At 42.8% G+C, this 13,198-nt stretch overlaps 2 protein-coding genes and 3 long non-coding RNA genes across 5 annotated transcripts; all 5 read left to right on the top strand.

Annotated features, from left to right (window-relative positions):
• The first annotated feature begins 128 nt into the window (after positions 1-128).
• LOC136485579 (uncharacterized) lies at positions 129-828 on the top strand. The gene is made up of 3 exons (XR_010766484.1): positions 129-353; positions 438-509; positions 626-828. It is a non-coding gene; the product is annotated as an uncharacterized lncRNA (long non-coding RNA).
• A 99-nt stretch (positions 829-927) lies between these two features.
• On the top strand, positions 928-2,549 carry LOC136489507 (uncharacterized). Its single transcript, XM_066486121.1, has 3 exons — positions 928-1,298; positions 1,446-2,014; positions 2,152-2,549. Exons 1-3 carry the CDS (start codon positions 928-930, stop codon positions 2,547-2,549), a joined length of 1,338 nt encoding a protein of 445 aa, XP_066342218.1.
• A 2,408-nt stretch (positions 2,550-4,957) lies between these two features.
• On the top strand, positions 4,958-6,184 carry LOC136485578 (uncharacterized). The gene is made up of 3 exons (XR_010766483.1): positions 4,958-5,598; positions 5,733-6,003; positions 6,104-6,184. It is a non-coding gene; the product is annotated as an uncharacterized lncRNA (long non-coding RNA).
• A 190-nt stretch (positions 6,185-6,374) lies between these two features.
• On the top strand, positions 6,375-6,832 carry LOC136485577 (uncharacterized). Its single transcript, XR_010766482.1, has 3 exons — positions 6,375-6,433; positions 6,545-6,626; positions 6,702-6,832. It is a non-coding gene; the product is annotated as an uncharacterized lncRNA (long non-coding RNA).
• Positions 6,833-7,027: 195 nt separating this feature from the next.
• On the top strand, positions 7,028-9,109 carry LOC136489506 (uncharacterized). The gene is made up of 10 exons (XM_066486120.1): positions 7,028-7,068; positions 7,172-7,556; positions 7,642-7,697; positions 7,802-7,865; positions 7,952-8,049; positions 8,133-8,170; positions 8,360-8,373; positions 8,746-8,768; positions 8,852-8,915; positions 9,068-9,109. Exons 1-10 carry the CDS (start codon positions 7,028-7,030, stop codon positions 9,107-9,109), a joined length of 825 nt encoding a protein of 274 aa, XP_066342217.1.
• The last annotated feature ends 4,089 nt before the right edge of the window (positions 9,110-13,198 follow it).

The following is a 13,198-nucleotide window of genomic DNA, read 5'->3' as shown; positions in this document are numbered from 1 at the left end:
TTAGTCGCCATTTTGTATAAAAGATCTCTGGAACTAATTCCTGAGACCTGCATATTTGTCTATATTGGTTAGCCTAACAGTATATGCCTATATATGGCAGTGGAGGCTCTGGTGCATGCAGAGAGCTCCGGTACACCGACATCGGCAGGCCGCCGCGCGAGAGCATGTATGTGCCATTAGCTGTTCAGGCCCCCATGTGTACATACAGCGTTAGATTCATGCTGTTCCTGTGTTAGCCTTACAATTCTTCTACTCAGGAAACAATACTTCGTGTGCTCTAGAAACATCCAATCCTGCTGCATGTAGGAACAAAAGAAGGAAACTGTTAAACCAACATCGCCTTGTCTGGAGAGGTATTTAGACCTACTAGACACACACACACTCTCTATCTATCTCCTTCCATATCCATATTCCTAAGACCTAGAGTATGTGTACAGGTGCTGCATCTAGGCAAAGTGCTGATCTAGAGTGTGGCCAGTTTGATGAGGCCTTCGTAGAAGCCCTCAAAGGTACTGATTCCATATCTTCACAGCACATGTGCCTTTACTTTTAGCACGGTGCACAGCCCAGGCCCAAAAAAATAGCTTCTTACTATGCATATGCCTGTTCCATATCTATGAACCAGTTTCGTATCCTGGAAGATCATATTATGGTCCACCTGATCAGCAATGCTGCAACTGCCGAGCCATTTTTTGGCACGCCGAAAGAGTTGGCAAGGACTCCCAGGGTTCTTCGGGCTCAGTTATCTACAACAAGTGCTGCAAAGGAGGCAGAGTCGCCATTCCACGGTTCCTGCCAAGACCTGAGCCTCTAGCAGCTCTTACGAGATCTGACGGTGGTCCTATCTCGAATAAATTTATGAAAAATATCAGGCAGTACAATTGCCTTTTTTCCTTCACTTCAATGGGAACAAACATAGACCGATCCATGAATGATGGTGGAGGTCCTCCGGTTTTCAAGATTTGTGGACAAATTCACCACCGCATAGGTTCTTTGCTGCCACTGGATGATGAGCCAACCAAGTTCATACAACTATATGTGTATGATACATCGCATGAGGTGCAAAATAGAATTGCTTCTTCAGGTCATCATGACGCTAGAGGATCGGATCTAGATCCTGCTATTGTTCAGTCCCTAGCTGCCATGCTTGATCAACACAACTCATTCGCGCAGCAGTTTCGGATGGCGAGGGACCGGTTGGCAGATGATGAAACAGAAGACTTTGTTATTCGCATAGTTGGCCCAAGAGATGGTGATCCGCCTCAGTACAACTTACCAACTACAGATCAGCTAGCTATGTTAGTAGTTGGTGATTTCAGTTACGAAGCCTTTGAGCGGGATATTATTGTGCAGAAACATGCAGGAGACCTTTAACATATTTCTGCTCTGCAACCCGCTTTCATGGCGCTTCAATATCCTTTGTTATTTCCATATGTTGAGCGCAGTTGGCAAGCTGGGGTTCTGTACGCTGGAGTCATACAGACAAGAGCCAATGCTCATATAAAAGTCACCATGCAGGACTACTACTGCTACATGTTCCATTATAGGAAAGATGAACCAAATCTATATCTGTGTTATGGTGCACTCTCAAGTCAAGCTAAGGTGGATGCTCGGGCCTGTGTAGATGAAAACAGGTTATGGTACATAGTAGAAAACCAAGCTGATATTAGAATGGAAAGTATCCAAGGAATTTGTGATGCAATAAACAGAGGATCCACAGAGGGCAGCGAGATGGGGAAGATGACTGTGCTACCGGCGTCGCACACGGGTGGCAGACGTTACATGATACAAAATTATCATGATGGGATCGCTATTTGTCGAGAATATGGTCCTCCAGATTTCTTCGTTACTTTCACATGCAATCCTAAATGGCCTGAGATCACTGAAGCCATCTTTGATCCTGGACAAAAGCCAGTTGACAGGAATGATCTAATAGTCAGGGTCTTTAATATGAAATTAGAGGAACTTTTGCATGATATCAAAGCTGGTACATCTTTTGGACCCCGTAATGCAGGTACACTCATGTTTATGCATAGTGTCTTGCTATCCTTGCTTCAATATAGTCCTTTCCATTCATACCTACCTGCATGCTGTTTCCTAACAAGCCACTATTTCTTACAAATTCTTAAGATCCCTCTTTTTCCAATGTAGTGCTCCACACTGTCGAATTCCAGAAAAGGGGACTGCCACATGCCCATACTATTCTATGGACTTCCACGGATACATCAAGTCCAACTGCAGCAATGATTGACAAATATGTCACTGCAGAGATACCTGATCCAAAAATAGATCCACTTGGCTATGCTCTTGTCTCCGAACATATGATACATGGCCCTTGTGGTAAAGACAACCCAAAATGTCCCTGCATGAAAAAGAAAAAATGCTCAAAACATTTTCCCAAGCCATATGAGGTAGCCACTATAGTTAACAAGAATGGTTTTGTAGTGTACAAGAGACGAACAAATGCACTTTTTGTTAAGAAAGGAGGCTTTGAGATGGATAATAGATGGGTTGTCCCATATAATATGTTGCTGCTCAAAAAGTACTAGACACATATAAATGTTGAATGGTGCAATAAAACTACCTTCATCAAGTACCTCTTCAAATATGTAACCAAAGGAGCTGATTGTAGCAAAGCTTACCTATAGAGGGTTAAGAAAGGCCAGCCAGCACCATATGATGATGAAACAAACACTATAAATGAGGTAAAAGAATACCTCGATTGCAGATATATCTGTGAACAAGATGCATGCTGGAGAATATTTGGATATGACATCCACAGACACCACCCAGCGGTAGAGAGAATGCCTGTCCACCTTCCAAACGAAAATTTTGTAAGCTTTAGTGCAAGGACCAAAATGGAGAAATTAGTATCAGCAGAGTTTTTGAGAAGAACAATGTTGACTCAGTGGTTTAAGTGTAATGCAATTTTTCCTGAAGCTAGAGCGCTCACTTATCCGCAATTTCCCTCTAGATGGTTATGGGATCAAAGAGACAAGAAATGGCATAAGCGGAAGCAAAAGTTTGGTAAGATAGGCAGGCTCCATTATGTGCACCCATTGGCTGGTGAGCGGTACTACCTTCGCATGTTGCTTCTAATAGTGAAAGGTGCCACTAGCTATGAAAACCTTAGATTTCATAATGGAACATATCATCACACTTTCAAAGAGGCATGCCGATCACATGGTCTCCTTGGTGATGACCAAGAGTGGTATAATGCCTTTGATGAGTCGGCTGCTTGGGCTACTTCGGCACAGCTGCGAAGCTTGTTTGTTACCATGATCCTGTTCTGTGAGGTAGGTGACGAAAAGAGTTTCTTTAAAAAAGTATGGCGCCATCTATCTGATGATATTATCTATCAATATAGAGATATGGTCGGTGATCCAAACTATGCAGTACCTGATTCATGAACTAGAGATTTTCTTCTCAATGAGCTAGCCATTTTATTCTCGCAGAGTGGTAAGAACATAGCTGACTACAATCTGCCTCCAAAGACCCATTCTGAATATCCTGTTCTACACAATCGTCTGGTTGAAGAGGAACTATCACATCCCTCGGATCCATCCATTGATATGAATAATCCAACTATTTCTCTCAACGAAGATCAGGCAAATGCTTTCAACACAATAGTCAAGAGTTGAACAAAACCAGCCTGGATTCTTCTTTGTTTTAGGATACGAAGGCACCGGTAAAACATACTTATGGAATAGCATGGTTGGATATCTTAGAGCAAAGAATAAGATTGTACTGACCGTGGCTTCCTCGGATGTAGCGGTGCTGCTGCTCTAAGGAGGTCGTATAGCTCACTCAAGGTTCAAAATTCCTTGTGAGGTAGAAGAGGATACAGTCTGCGATGTTAGTAGGGGCACAATGCTTTCTGAGCTTATTGAGCTCACAAGCTTAGTCATCTGGGATGAGGCCCTCATGGCTAATAGGAGATGCTTCAAGGCCTTAGACCGCACATTCAGAGATATTGAAAAAGCCAAAAGCCCAGAGGCTGCTCATATACCATTTGGTGGAAAAGTTGTTGTTCTAGGAGGGGACCTCAGACAAATCTTACCTATGGTTGAAGGTGGTACCAAAGAAGATATCATTAGCTCCACTATCATCAGGTCTCAGTTATGGGCCCATGTTGAAATCATGAGTCTAAAACAGAATATGCGATTAGTATGTTCACCAGATGATCCTTCTAAACAGCAGGAGGTGGCAGCATTTAGTAGGTGGATATTGGACATCGGCGAAGGCAAAATACCATGCACGGCTAGAGACGGAGACAACGAACCAAGCTGGATTACAGTACCACAGCAACTGCTTATCACTCCTGATGAGGAAAGACTTGCAGCTATTGTCCACTCAGTTTATCATAACTTTCATGCTAGATACAAAGACCCTGTATACTTATCATAGAGAGCTATACTAGCTCCAACAAATGAACTGACAAATACTGTTAATGATTACATGATCCCCTTAGTCCCTGGTATAGAGAAGGAATGCCTGAGCTCAGATACTATTGACAAATCCACCGCTCAACAAGAAGCATATGACCTCTTATACCCAATTGAGTTCTTAAACTCAATCAGTGGTAATAATTTCCCACAGCATAAAATCATTCTGAAACCAGGAATCCCAATAATGTTACTGCACAATGTCAACCAAAGGGCTGGTCTTTGCAATGGTACAAGACTGATCATCACTTTGGTTGGAGAATGGACAATTGAAGCTAAGATTATGAATGGGCGACAGGCGAATCAATCCTTCGCTATACCTCGCATAACCTTAACTTTAAAAAGTAACAAATGGCCATTTGTTCTACCGCGCCGACAATATCCTATCAGAGTATGCTACGCTATGGCAATCAACAAGAGCCAGGGACAAACTCTCTCAGCTGTTGGCGTCTACCCTCAAAAAGCCTATTTTTTCACATGGATAGCTATACGTTGCTGTATCACGTGCAACTACAAAGCAAGGTCTGAAGATATACATCGAAGATGACGATGGAAAAGCTACCAATGAGACCAAGAATGTAGTCTACAGAGAAGTGCTTCAGTATTTAGACTAGATAAAAGATGAAACCAGCCATACCTATGCATTTCACCTACCAAACTCCACCTGCTTTCAGTAGTATTTTGCTTCCTGTTTGCATCTGTTAAGCCCATGATAATTTAAGTAGTGTACCTATATATGTACAGTTCGTTGCAACAGGCCTGCGTGCCTACCATAGCCGAAATTTGGCTTGTATAGATGCTTTTGAAAATCCTTCCACAGAGGGATTTAGGTAGTGCTGTCAATATGTACATGAATGCAGCGTCTGCACTTTTTTTGATAAACTAAGAAATGAAACAGTAGTTGCTTATCCAAAAACGGAAAAAGAGAGCAACCTTCTATTTCTGCTATTTTAAAACTGCCTCCATACCAAAAATAACACTTTCTTTCATACATACTAGGTACACCATGCAGCAGCAAAGGTTTCTCAGCAATCTGCAGAAAGGTCGCCACGCACAAGGCATAACTACTCGAGTCATCAGAAAATGGACACACTATGAAAACATGGGCCAAGGACCACCTCTGTATGTTGGCATGGTTCTAGCAGACGCACGGGTACCTTCCTGACTTGGTCAAAACCATCTTAAAAATAGTTAGCCTTCAAAAAATAGAATCAATACTATACCTTCTGCTATTACATGTTCATATTGATAGCATCTAATCAGTTCATTGCGTATTTACAATTACAGGGACACGCCATGTATGCAGAGATTTCAAATGACCTGATCAAATCCAAGGCATCTCTTTTTGAAGTTGGAAAGGCTTATATTATCAAGAAATTTCTCGTTGACAGTGCCAAGAAAAGCTACAGGCCAGTTGACAAAGATCTGATGATAGAGATGGCAGCCCAAACGACTGTCGAGGTTGTTCAAAACCCTCCACAAACAATTCCTGAATACATTTATAGGATCACTCAGTTCCCAGCCATAAAACCAACATGAATGGTCTACAACTTAACAGGTTCGTTGTAGATCCAGAATATGTTGCAGATAAACTCTATCTTCACTTTCAGTTTGTTATTTTCTTGTTAACTGGTGCTGTTGACCTCTAAATTTTTAAGATGTCATTGGTTACCTCGTCAAGTATGAAGCAACGCATACATTTGTGCCAAAGAACCAAGAAAAGGCAAAAACGCTCAGAGAGATCTATATAAGGATCTAAGGTATGTAACTGCCTATGTCACAGACTACAACACCTTGCACTTACCACCCGCCTATACAGGTGTACAAATATATATTCATCCAGAATTAATTCCCATCCAGAGACAATATGATGAAGATTACCCTGTGGAGCGAGCATGCTAGAGCTTTCAACATTAGCAATATATATGGTAATGTTATTGTTTGCCTTGTTGTTGGATGCATACCACGAGTGGATATTAAAAATAATGGTAATTTATCTTCTACATTCCAGACCAAAGGTCATAGGCATATGCCCATCTACCATAGTAAACCAGCATACTTTTTCATTCTGAAAATTGTTCACCTCTGGCCTCTTGCAGATAAACCATGCCTAACAGGAAGTTCAGCCTGCTGCTACTACTTGAACCCCAACATTCCAGAGGCACGTCCTTTCTACTCTAGGTACAGCCTTCGTCGACCTGACCCCATATGTAACTAAACCATCATATGCTGCAACACTAAAATTGCCGTTCTCAGATTCAAAAACACCCTGGTGTACATCGATCGACCAACAGATGAAGAGACTCACTCTCCAGCTGAAGACATTGAGCTTCCAGAGAAAACTATAGATGCACTCAACCAGGTTGACCCTTTTGATGAAGAGGTACGTGGCACACATATTACACTCATTTTTTCACATCTTTGTACATACCTTGTCAAAACATTCGACACCTATCTACTAAACCTATAATATGAACTGGGACCCTTCAAGTGCACGGTAATAGTTGTCTCCATTATAAACTCAACCAGCTGGTGGTACATGTCTTGCAAACTGTGTAAAAAAAAGGCTGAACAGCAGGCGGATGGAAGCTATAAATGTCCAAAATGTCAAGGCACAACTACGGTTCCTAGGTACCTATTGCTGAAACCACTTCCGCTTAAAATACACACATACACAGACTGTTTCTCTAGGTACTTATAGATCCACTGTTTCCTAAATTGCACAGGTACCTAATATCGTTCACAGGAAGAGATGAAACAGGTGAAGCTAGATTCTTTGCTTATGATGACGAAGCCTACAAAATGATTCAGAGAGATTGTGAATCAGTGATGAACCCATTAGCTCCACGAGATGCCTTGCCTCAGCCATTACAGAAGATCATTAATAGCACGTTCCTGCTCTCTGTTGATCTTACTAATGATTCATGCAAGAGCACAAAATACAAACAATACCAGGTCAAGGCTGTTTTAGCAAGACCACCAAAACAGTCTGAAATAGACATTATTTCCATGTCTCAGTATGAAGAAGAGAACGCAACAAATGCCTCTACAAATATCGATAGTCCACAACATCCAAGTGAGGTGCTTCTGATTGAGTCAGGAACACAACAGGTAACTAGATTTTATACAAGCTTATTCCATTATGCTAATGTTTATAAACATACTGCCATATTTGTCTTGCTATGACATGAAACAGACTCCAGTACCAGCTCTTGACACTGATAAAGAGACCTGTAAACATGATGATACCAGGTGCTTTAAAAAAATACTCTAACCAGCAATTTTGCATGATCCATACATGACAAGCTTTAGTCAATATATTTATCTAATAATACTTCATTCTTTGTCTCTGTAAGATCATCGGCAGTTCATCCCGGTGCTCAGAGGAACCTATTCGGCCACCCAGATTCGACGAACAAGGTTAGCTACATTGATGTATATCATTCTAGATTCCATACATATCATAGTGACACAAGGCTCTAACATATTAATGGTACAAGTTACAGCATGATGATGTTCAGAACGATGAAGAAGACCAAACCATCAACGACCTTAAGAGACTTGCTGCACAGGATGTTTCATCGTCGAAGACAAAATCCAAGAAGTATGCTGGAAACACTAATATGCTTCACATATTTATAGACCCATGTCACTTCTCTTCGTTTACTGACTCTTAAAAAATTACAAAGCAAGGTCTCTCTCTGAAGGCCGTGCTGGAAAGAATGGTTCCCATAGCTAAAATACCTTTCTTGTATCACTAAGGTAACCTTATACATCGACTACACGCAAAGTACATTTATGAGAACAGAGTTCGGCTCGATCCATCAATTCACTTCAGATAACACACAAAACAGCCTCAACAAGAAATTTTGCATTGTTCATTTACACTAACTAAAGAAAATTTTCCCAAACAGGTAACGCCGATGATGTAACCGAATGCTCCAGGCTTTTGCTCCAAACTCTTGTTGTCTGTAGTATGAAACTGTGTTCCAGTGCTTTGTAATCACATGAACTTAGAAAGGTGCCTGTTTCCTGTACAGTTCCCAAGCTTCTTTCATATGGTAGAATATTCGCCAAGACTAGAACAGTTCAACTCCAAACTTAAAATAGGAGCCTCTTCCCTGTATAATTCTCAGCCTCCTTTTATATTCTATGGTTGTAGTCATGATCAGCTCAGTTTATCTCCGCTTAAACTATGGCATGTTATAAACATGTGAACTTCCTGTAATGGCAAACACATCAGGCTGAACCACAGATTATGTAGTGTTAACTATTTCCTGTACTTTCATCTGTCCTGCAGCTTGGAGCTTTAGCAATCAGCCTGTGACTGTTACTATAGCTTCAATCCCTGATTCTTAATTGGACGTTCAGTTGCTATAGCAATCAGCCTGTGACTATTGCTATAGGGATCAGCCTGTACCTGTTGCTATAGCCTGTGACGACGTGCTCGGAACAGAGCAGACTGTTCAGGTTTGTCAGTCTGTCATGGTAATTCTAAAATGGCAAGCGTTCATTCCGCCGAGACTCGCATGGTCTTGCATTTGTGGACTATATATCCTTTGCTGTAGCCTGGGTGTGAATTGATTCTTTGGCCTTGGTGTTGTTTTGAATGAAACTGTAAGGTACTCTTGCAATGGCTCACCGATTCAGATTCAGCGTTCTGACTGCATGCATGGTACTATCATGATTTCTACGTATTGAATGTTGAATTCGTTCGAATGATCCGGTAGATGAGTGTTGCCCTGTACGGGCAACCTTTTCATATTTAACCATTGTCCATTGTGTATATATCAGTATCCAAAGCCCAGTCACCGACCATCTGATATTTTCCTAGTTTGGCAGGGATAGACCATTGCATGCATGCATGCATGATCTTGTACATATAATGGTGGTGCGGCATCTGCATGCAATCTCTTTAGTTTTCGTCCACCGAGATGATAAACACCACCCTGCAGCAATGTTGTTCTTCATGTTAGTGTTTCTCTATCTTGATTGAAGGCCAATTAAGAAGTCACAAAAGGAAGGAAGCACGGCATCATTTTTTTAATATTTCATGACGGCTACCATTGCTTTTTTCTCTCAACTCAGCTATTTAGCACTTCTTCCACAAAAATATGATTGACCATGTCGTGAAACCAGAGAAAAAAAAGTCTACACAACATTATACCAAAACCCATTTGGACCGAAAAAAAACACCAGCCGCATAGGCCCATCAAGCAAATATCCATCCCTACCACACCGTCCCAGTCATAAAAAAACAAAAAACAAAAAAAGCCCCCGACCTCCTTATCTGAAACAGACGACGACTCCCACCCCACCACTCGCTTTCCCAAAATCCACGCCTCGACCAACCCAGCAGACAACCAAGGCGGTGCTGACCTCGGCGTCCGCCGCCGCACTGTCCTTCCCTGCTCCTTCTCCTCCTCCTCCCATCTGAGGCGGTAGCGGCGCCGCAGCGGCTACTCCTCCTCCTCCTCCACGCCCCTCGCTCCTCGCAGCCCCTAGGAAGGAAGCCTCAGCCCTGGCTATGGCGGTCAGACGCGGCGGCGCGAGGAGCAGGCGTGGCGGCCTCACCTAGGACGGGCCCCACATAGAAGCGAAAGCGACGGCACCGGCCGAGCTCACAGCGGGCGGTTGCCCAGGCTGACCATAGGCCCGATTTGGTGGCCGCGGCGATGCGGGGACGAGACGCGGCGAGCCTCTTATCTCCGACAAAAGAAGACGCGTAGCTGCTATCCACCACGGATACAAGGTATACATCCTCCACCTCACCCTCATTCCTTGCTCAGCCTAATATCTAGGATTACGATTCATACACCCATGGTTACCGTCGTAACCAGCAAAGAAGCCAAATTTGCCACAAATCATTTTAGTCATACTACAACTCACAGGTAGACCATAACAACCTATCGGTGCTTAGGAACCAGAACAGCCACAGGAATCTAACTGTAGAGTTCTTCCCTGCACACTGCAGACAGCATACAATGGTGCTCCTTTTCTTTTTTTTTAATAGATACGAAGACGGCCTTTATTCAATATATGCCAAGAAATTTCTTAGATATTACATTAATACTGTTATATATATATATATATATGCCAAGACGCCCTTTCTCCAATCTCACAATCATCGACAACACAGATCTGACAGATCTTGACACAAACTCTTTTGCCAATGCCATCATGGTAGCTGCTCCAGACACAGCTTCACTCCCATGCAATGCCTATGAGCTGAGAGATGCAATCTACTAGCATCATGGAATCACGATAGCCCTCGAAAGCATATCCTACTATGGGCCAGGATTTTTCCTTCGCCTACCCACACCAGCTGCCAAAACCCACCTGCTAACCAACTATTTCATAAGCATCAACAATAACAACTTCGTATTCATGCCATGGAAACCACAACACGGTGCCACCTCAGTTCCACTACAGGATTTGCTTAGATCCAATCCATTAAATCTGCACCTCGCTAAGGATACCCCTACAAACGAACCATACGAGCGACTCATCATCTACATCTCGGGCATGCCACCGCACCTATGCTCCAATTCAGTCCTATACCGACTGTTTGATAGACTTTGCACTATCAATGAAATAAACTTCATATCTGCTACCCTCCAATATGAGATAACAGTCCGTGGCCAGCTCTCTGCACTGCCCCTCCAGGTCCACATAGGTCTCAGAAACGCACCAGTGACCAATGATATTATCGATATCTGGCCACTGAAATATGAAATACTCACAGAGCAAATGCAAGGTAGGGACACTCCACCAGAGGAACGCATCTCTCATATTCGAGGTAATTATTGATTGACAGCGCAGCGAGAATTAGTACGTCCACCTACCTACGCTTGCTTTATCACAATAACTCTTTTTTCTCCTTTTATTTCATACAGGAGACTCAGTGCTCGATACGTCAGACCGCCACGACCTATACTCCTACTCCGATGATGAGATCACATCTCATCCACATGGTACAGCCACAGCTCATGAACTCCAAAAACAACTCCTTATATTTATACTTGCTACCACGTCCCATAAGTACAGCCACATAACCTAAAAAAGCTAATGCCTCCTACCCAACAAAGTCATCAGCTATCATTGTCTGCATACAAAAATAATTAGGCACACAAATCAATTACTCGCTCTAACGCAAACACTAATATCACGCAATTGCTTGTGCAGGCCCACATCTCCATCCACCTGAAGACGACTCCTACTACAACCATAAGTCCATGCTAATACTTAATCAACCGATCAGTTATTTACACATACAACTCTTTACTAATTTGTGGTTATGAAACTTGTGTCTCTGCGAACAATGCTCCACCACAGCTGCTCCAAAGCGCAACTCCGAAGCTGATGAATCCAGTTAGGAAACAAACAGCGCCAGCGGCTGCCTCTGAAGACAAGCGCACACGCCAAAACAGCTACTCCAACAGAGTCTGTTAGCCCAGAAGTTTATCAACTACCACCTCTAATTATTGTAGTTTTTATATAGCCCATATGTACTGTGATAGCAGCAAATACTCTTGTAGTATAGATACCTTTTAACCTTCGATGTACTAATGGACCGCCATCCTATATCCATATTTAGACTTCTATCTCACACAAATACACTAACTTTAGATCCCTGCAATTGGTTGCCGCGACACCTCACGGGCGTGCGAATGCGCGCGCCCTAGATACTAGTATGAATACAATTACAACCAATATGTGGCAGAATTAAAATTCTAGGGAAAGTTGGCTTTGGTACACTTGCCTGGCATGTACAGATGTTGTCATGGACTTTAATGTAAGAACAATGGTGTATATTTTGTGATTTGTTTCCTGTATGGAAATATACACAGAACTGCTAAAAGTTCACTAGTTTTGGAATAATGAATGAAAATAGAAATGGTCTCCACGTCCACGTGTATTGGACCATAAGTGTTGCGTAAGCTGTACTCCACTGCAGCCACAACCCCCGTCAATCGCATACGGAAACTAACTAGTTGCACCTTGGTGTTTCTCAGCGGCCGGCAGAACATTGTGACGGAAGTGGCAACGAGTGTGGCACATCCTCCCGGTGGCTTACACCACAATAATAAGATACTGCCGAACTACACTAGGGTCGAGGTGCATACCGTGAAGCTCGAATTCATGCAGTGGAGGATAGACTATGCAACTCTCGAGGGGTTGGTGTTACTCGGAGACATAATGAAGCAGTTCATCCTCTGGCACAAACGGGACATTATATTGACTGCTTCTTCGCCGCCTTCCCCTCTCTCAAATTTGGAGCGAGTTGTTGAGGACGGGGAGATATTTTCACCATCTCGTGACCACCACATTCCTGAGATACCATATTATTCCCCGCCTCCTAGCGAGAATGTGCCTAATAAGCCACAACCTTCTCTAGCTCGTACCGAGCAAGTGTATGATGAGATGCCATAGTCTTCTCAACAAGCGCAGCTGATACATGAACAATGAGTGCCTCCTAAAGAAGGTGATGCACAAGAAGATGAGGACGTGTCTGAATGGGAATTTCGAAAGAAGCATCCAATCATCATAAGGCCAATTTATGTTCCGATGAAAGACGTCTCATCGGTGCACAAGTGGTATGCCCATGATCAGTTCAAGCCTGAGAACCAAGTTAAAAAAGTCCCAACACGGGCTTCTGAGGAGGCCGGCACTAGCAAAGTCCACGAAACAGCAAAGAAGTATCCAAATGTTGATGCCATCAAATGGTCAAAGGATTGCCCAAAAACATATGA

This window comes from Miscanthus floridulus, chromosome 10 (assembly GCF_019320115.1).
Source record: "Miscanthus floridulus cultivar M001 chromosome 10, ASM1932011v1, whole genome shotgun sequence".
Taxonomy (NCBI): domain Eukaryota; kingdom Viridiplantae; phylum Streptophyta; class Magnoliopsida; order Poales; family Poaceae; genus Miscanthus; species Miscanthus floridulus.
Note: the sequence above shows the minus strand (reverse complement) of the source record. Positions and strands in the feature narration are given on the sequence as shown.

Coding starts and splice junctions, on each gene's coding strand:
- LOC136489507 (XM_066486121.1), top strand. CDS start 928: ATGAATGATGGTGGAGGTCCTCCGGTTTTCAAGATTTGTGGACAAATT. Junction 1,299..1,445: donor ACTACAGATCAGCTAGCTAT/GTTAGTAGTTGG, acceptor TGTTGAGCGCAG/TTGGCAAGCTGGGGTTCTGT. Junction 2,015..2,151: donor TTTTGGACCCCGTAATGCAG/GTACACTCATGT, acceptor TTTCCAATGTAG/TGCTCCACACTGTCGAATTC.
- LOC136489506 (XM_066486120.1), top strand. CDS start 7,028: ATGGAAGCTATAAATGTCCAAAATGTCAAGGCACAACTACG. Junction 7,069..7,171: donor AATGTCAAGGCACAACTACG/GTTCCTAGGTAC, acceptor TAAATTGCACAG/GTACCTAATATCGTTCACAG. Junction 8,916..9,067: donor GAACAGAGCAGACTGTTCAG/GTTTGTCAGTCT, acceptor TGAAACTGTAAG/GTACTCTTGCAATGGCTCAC.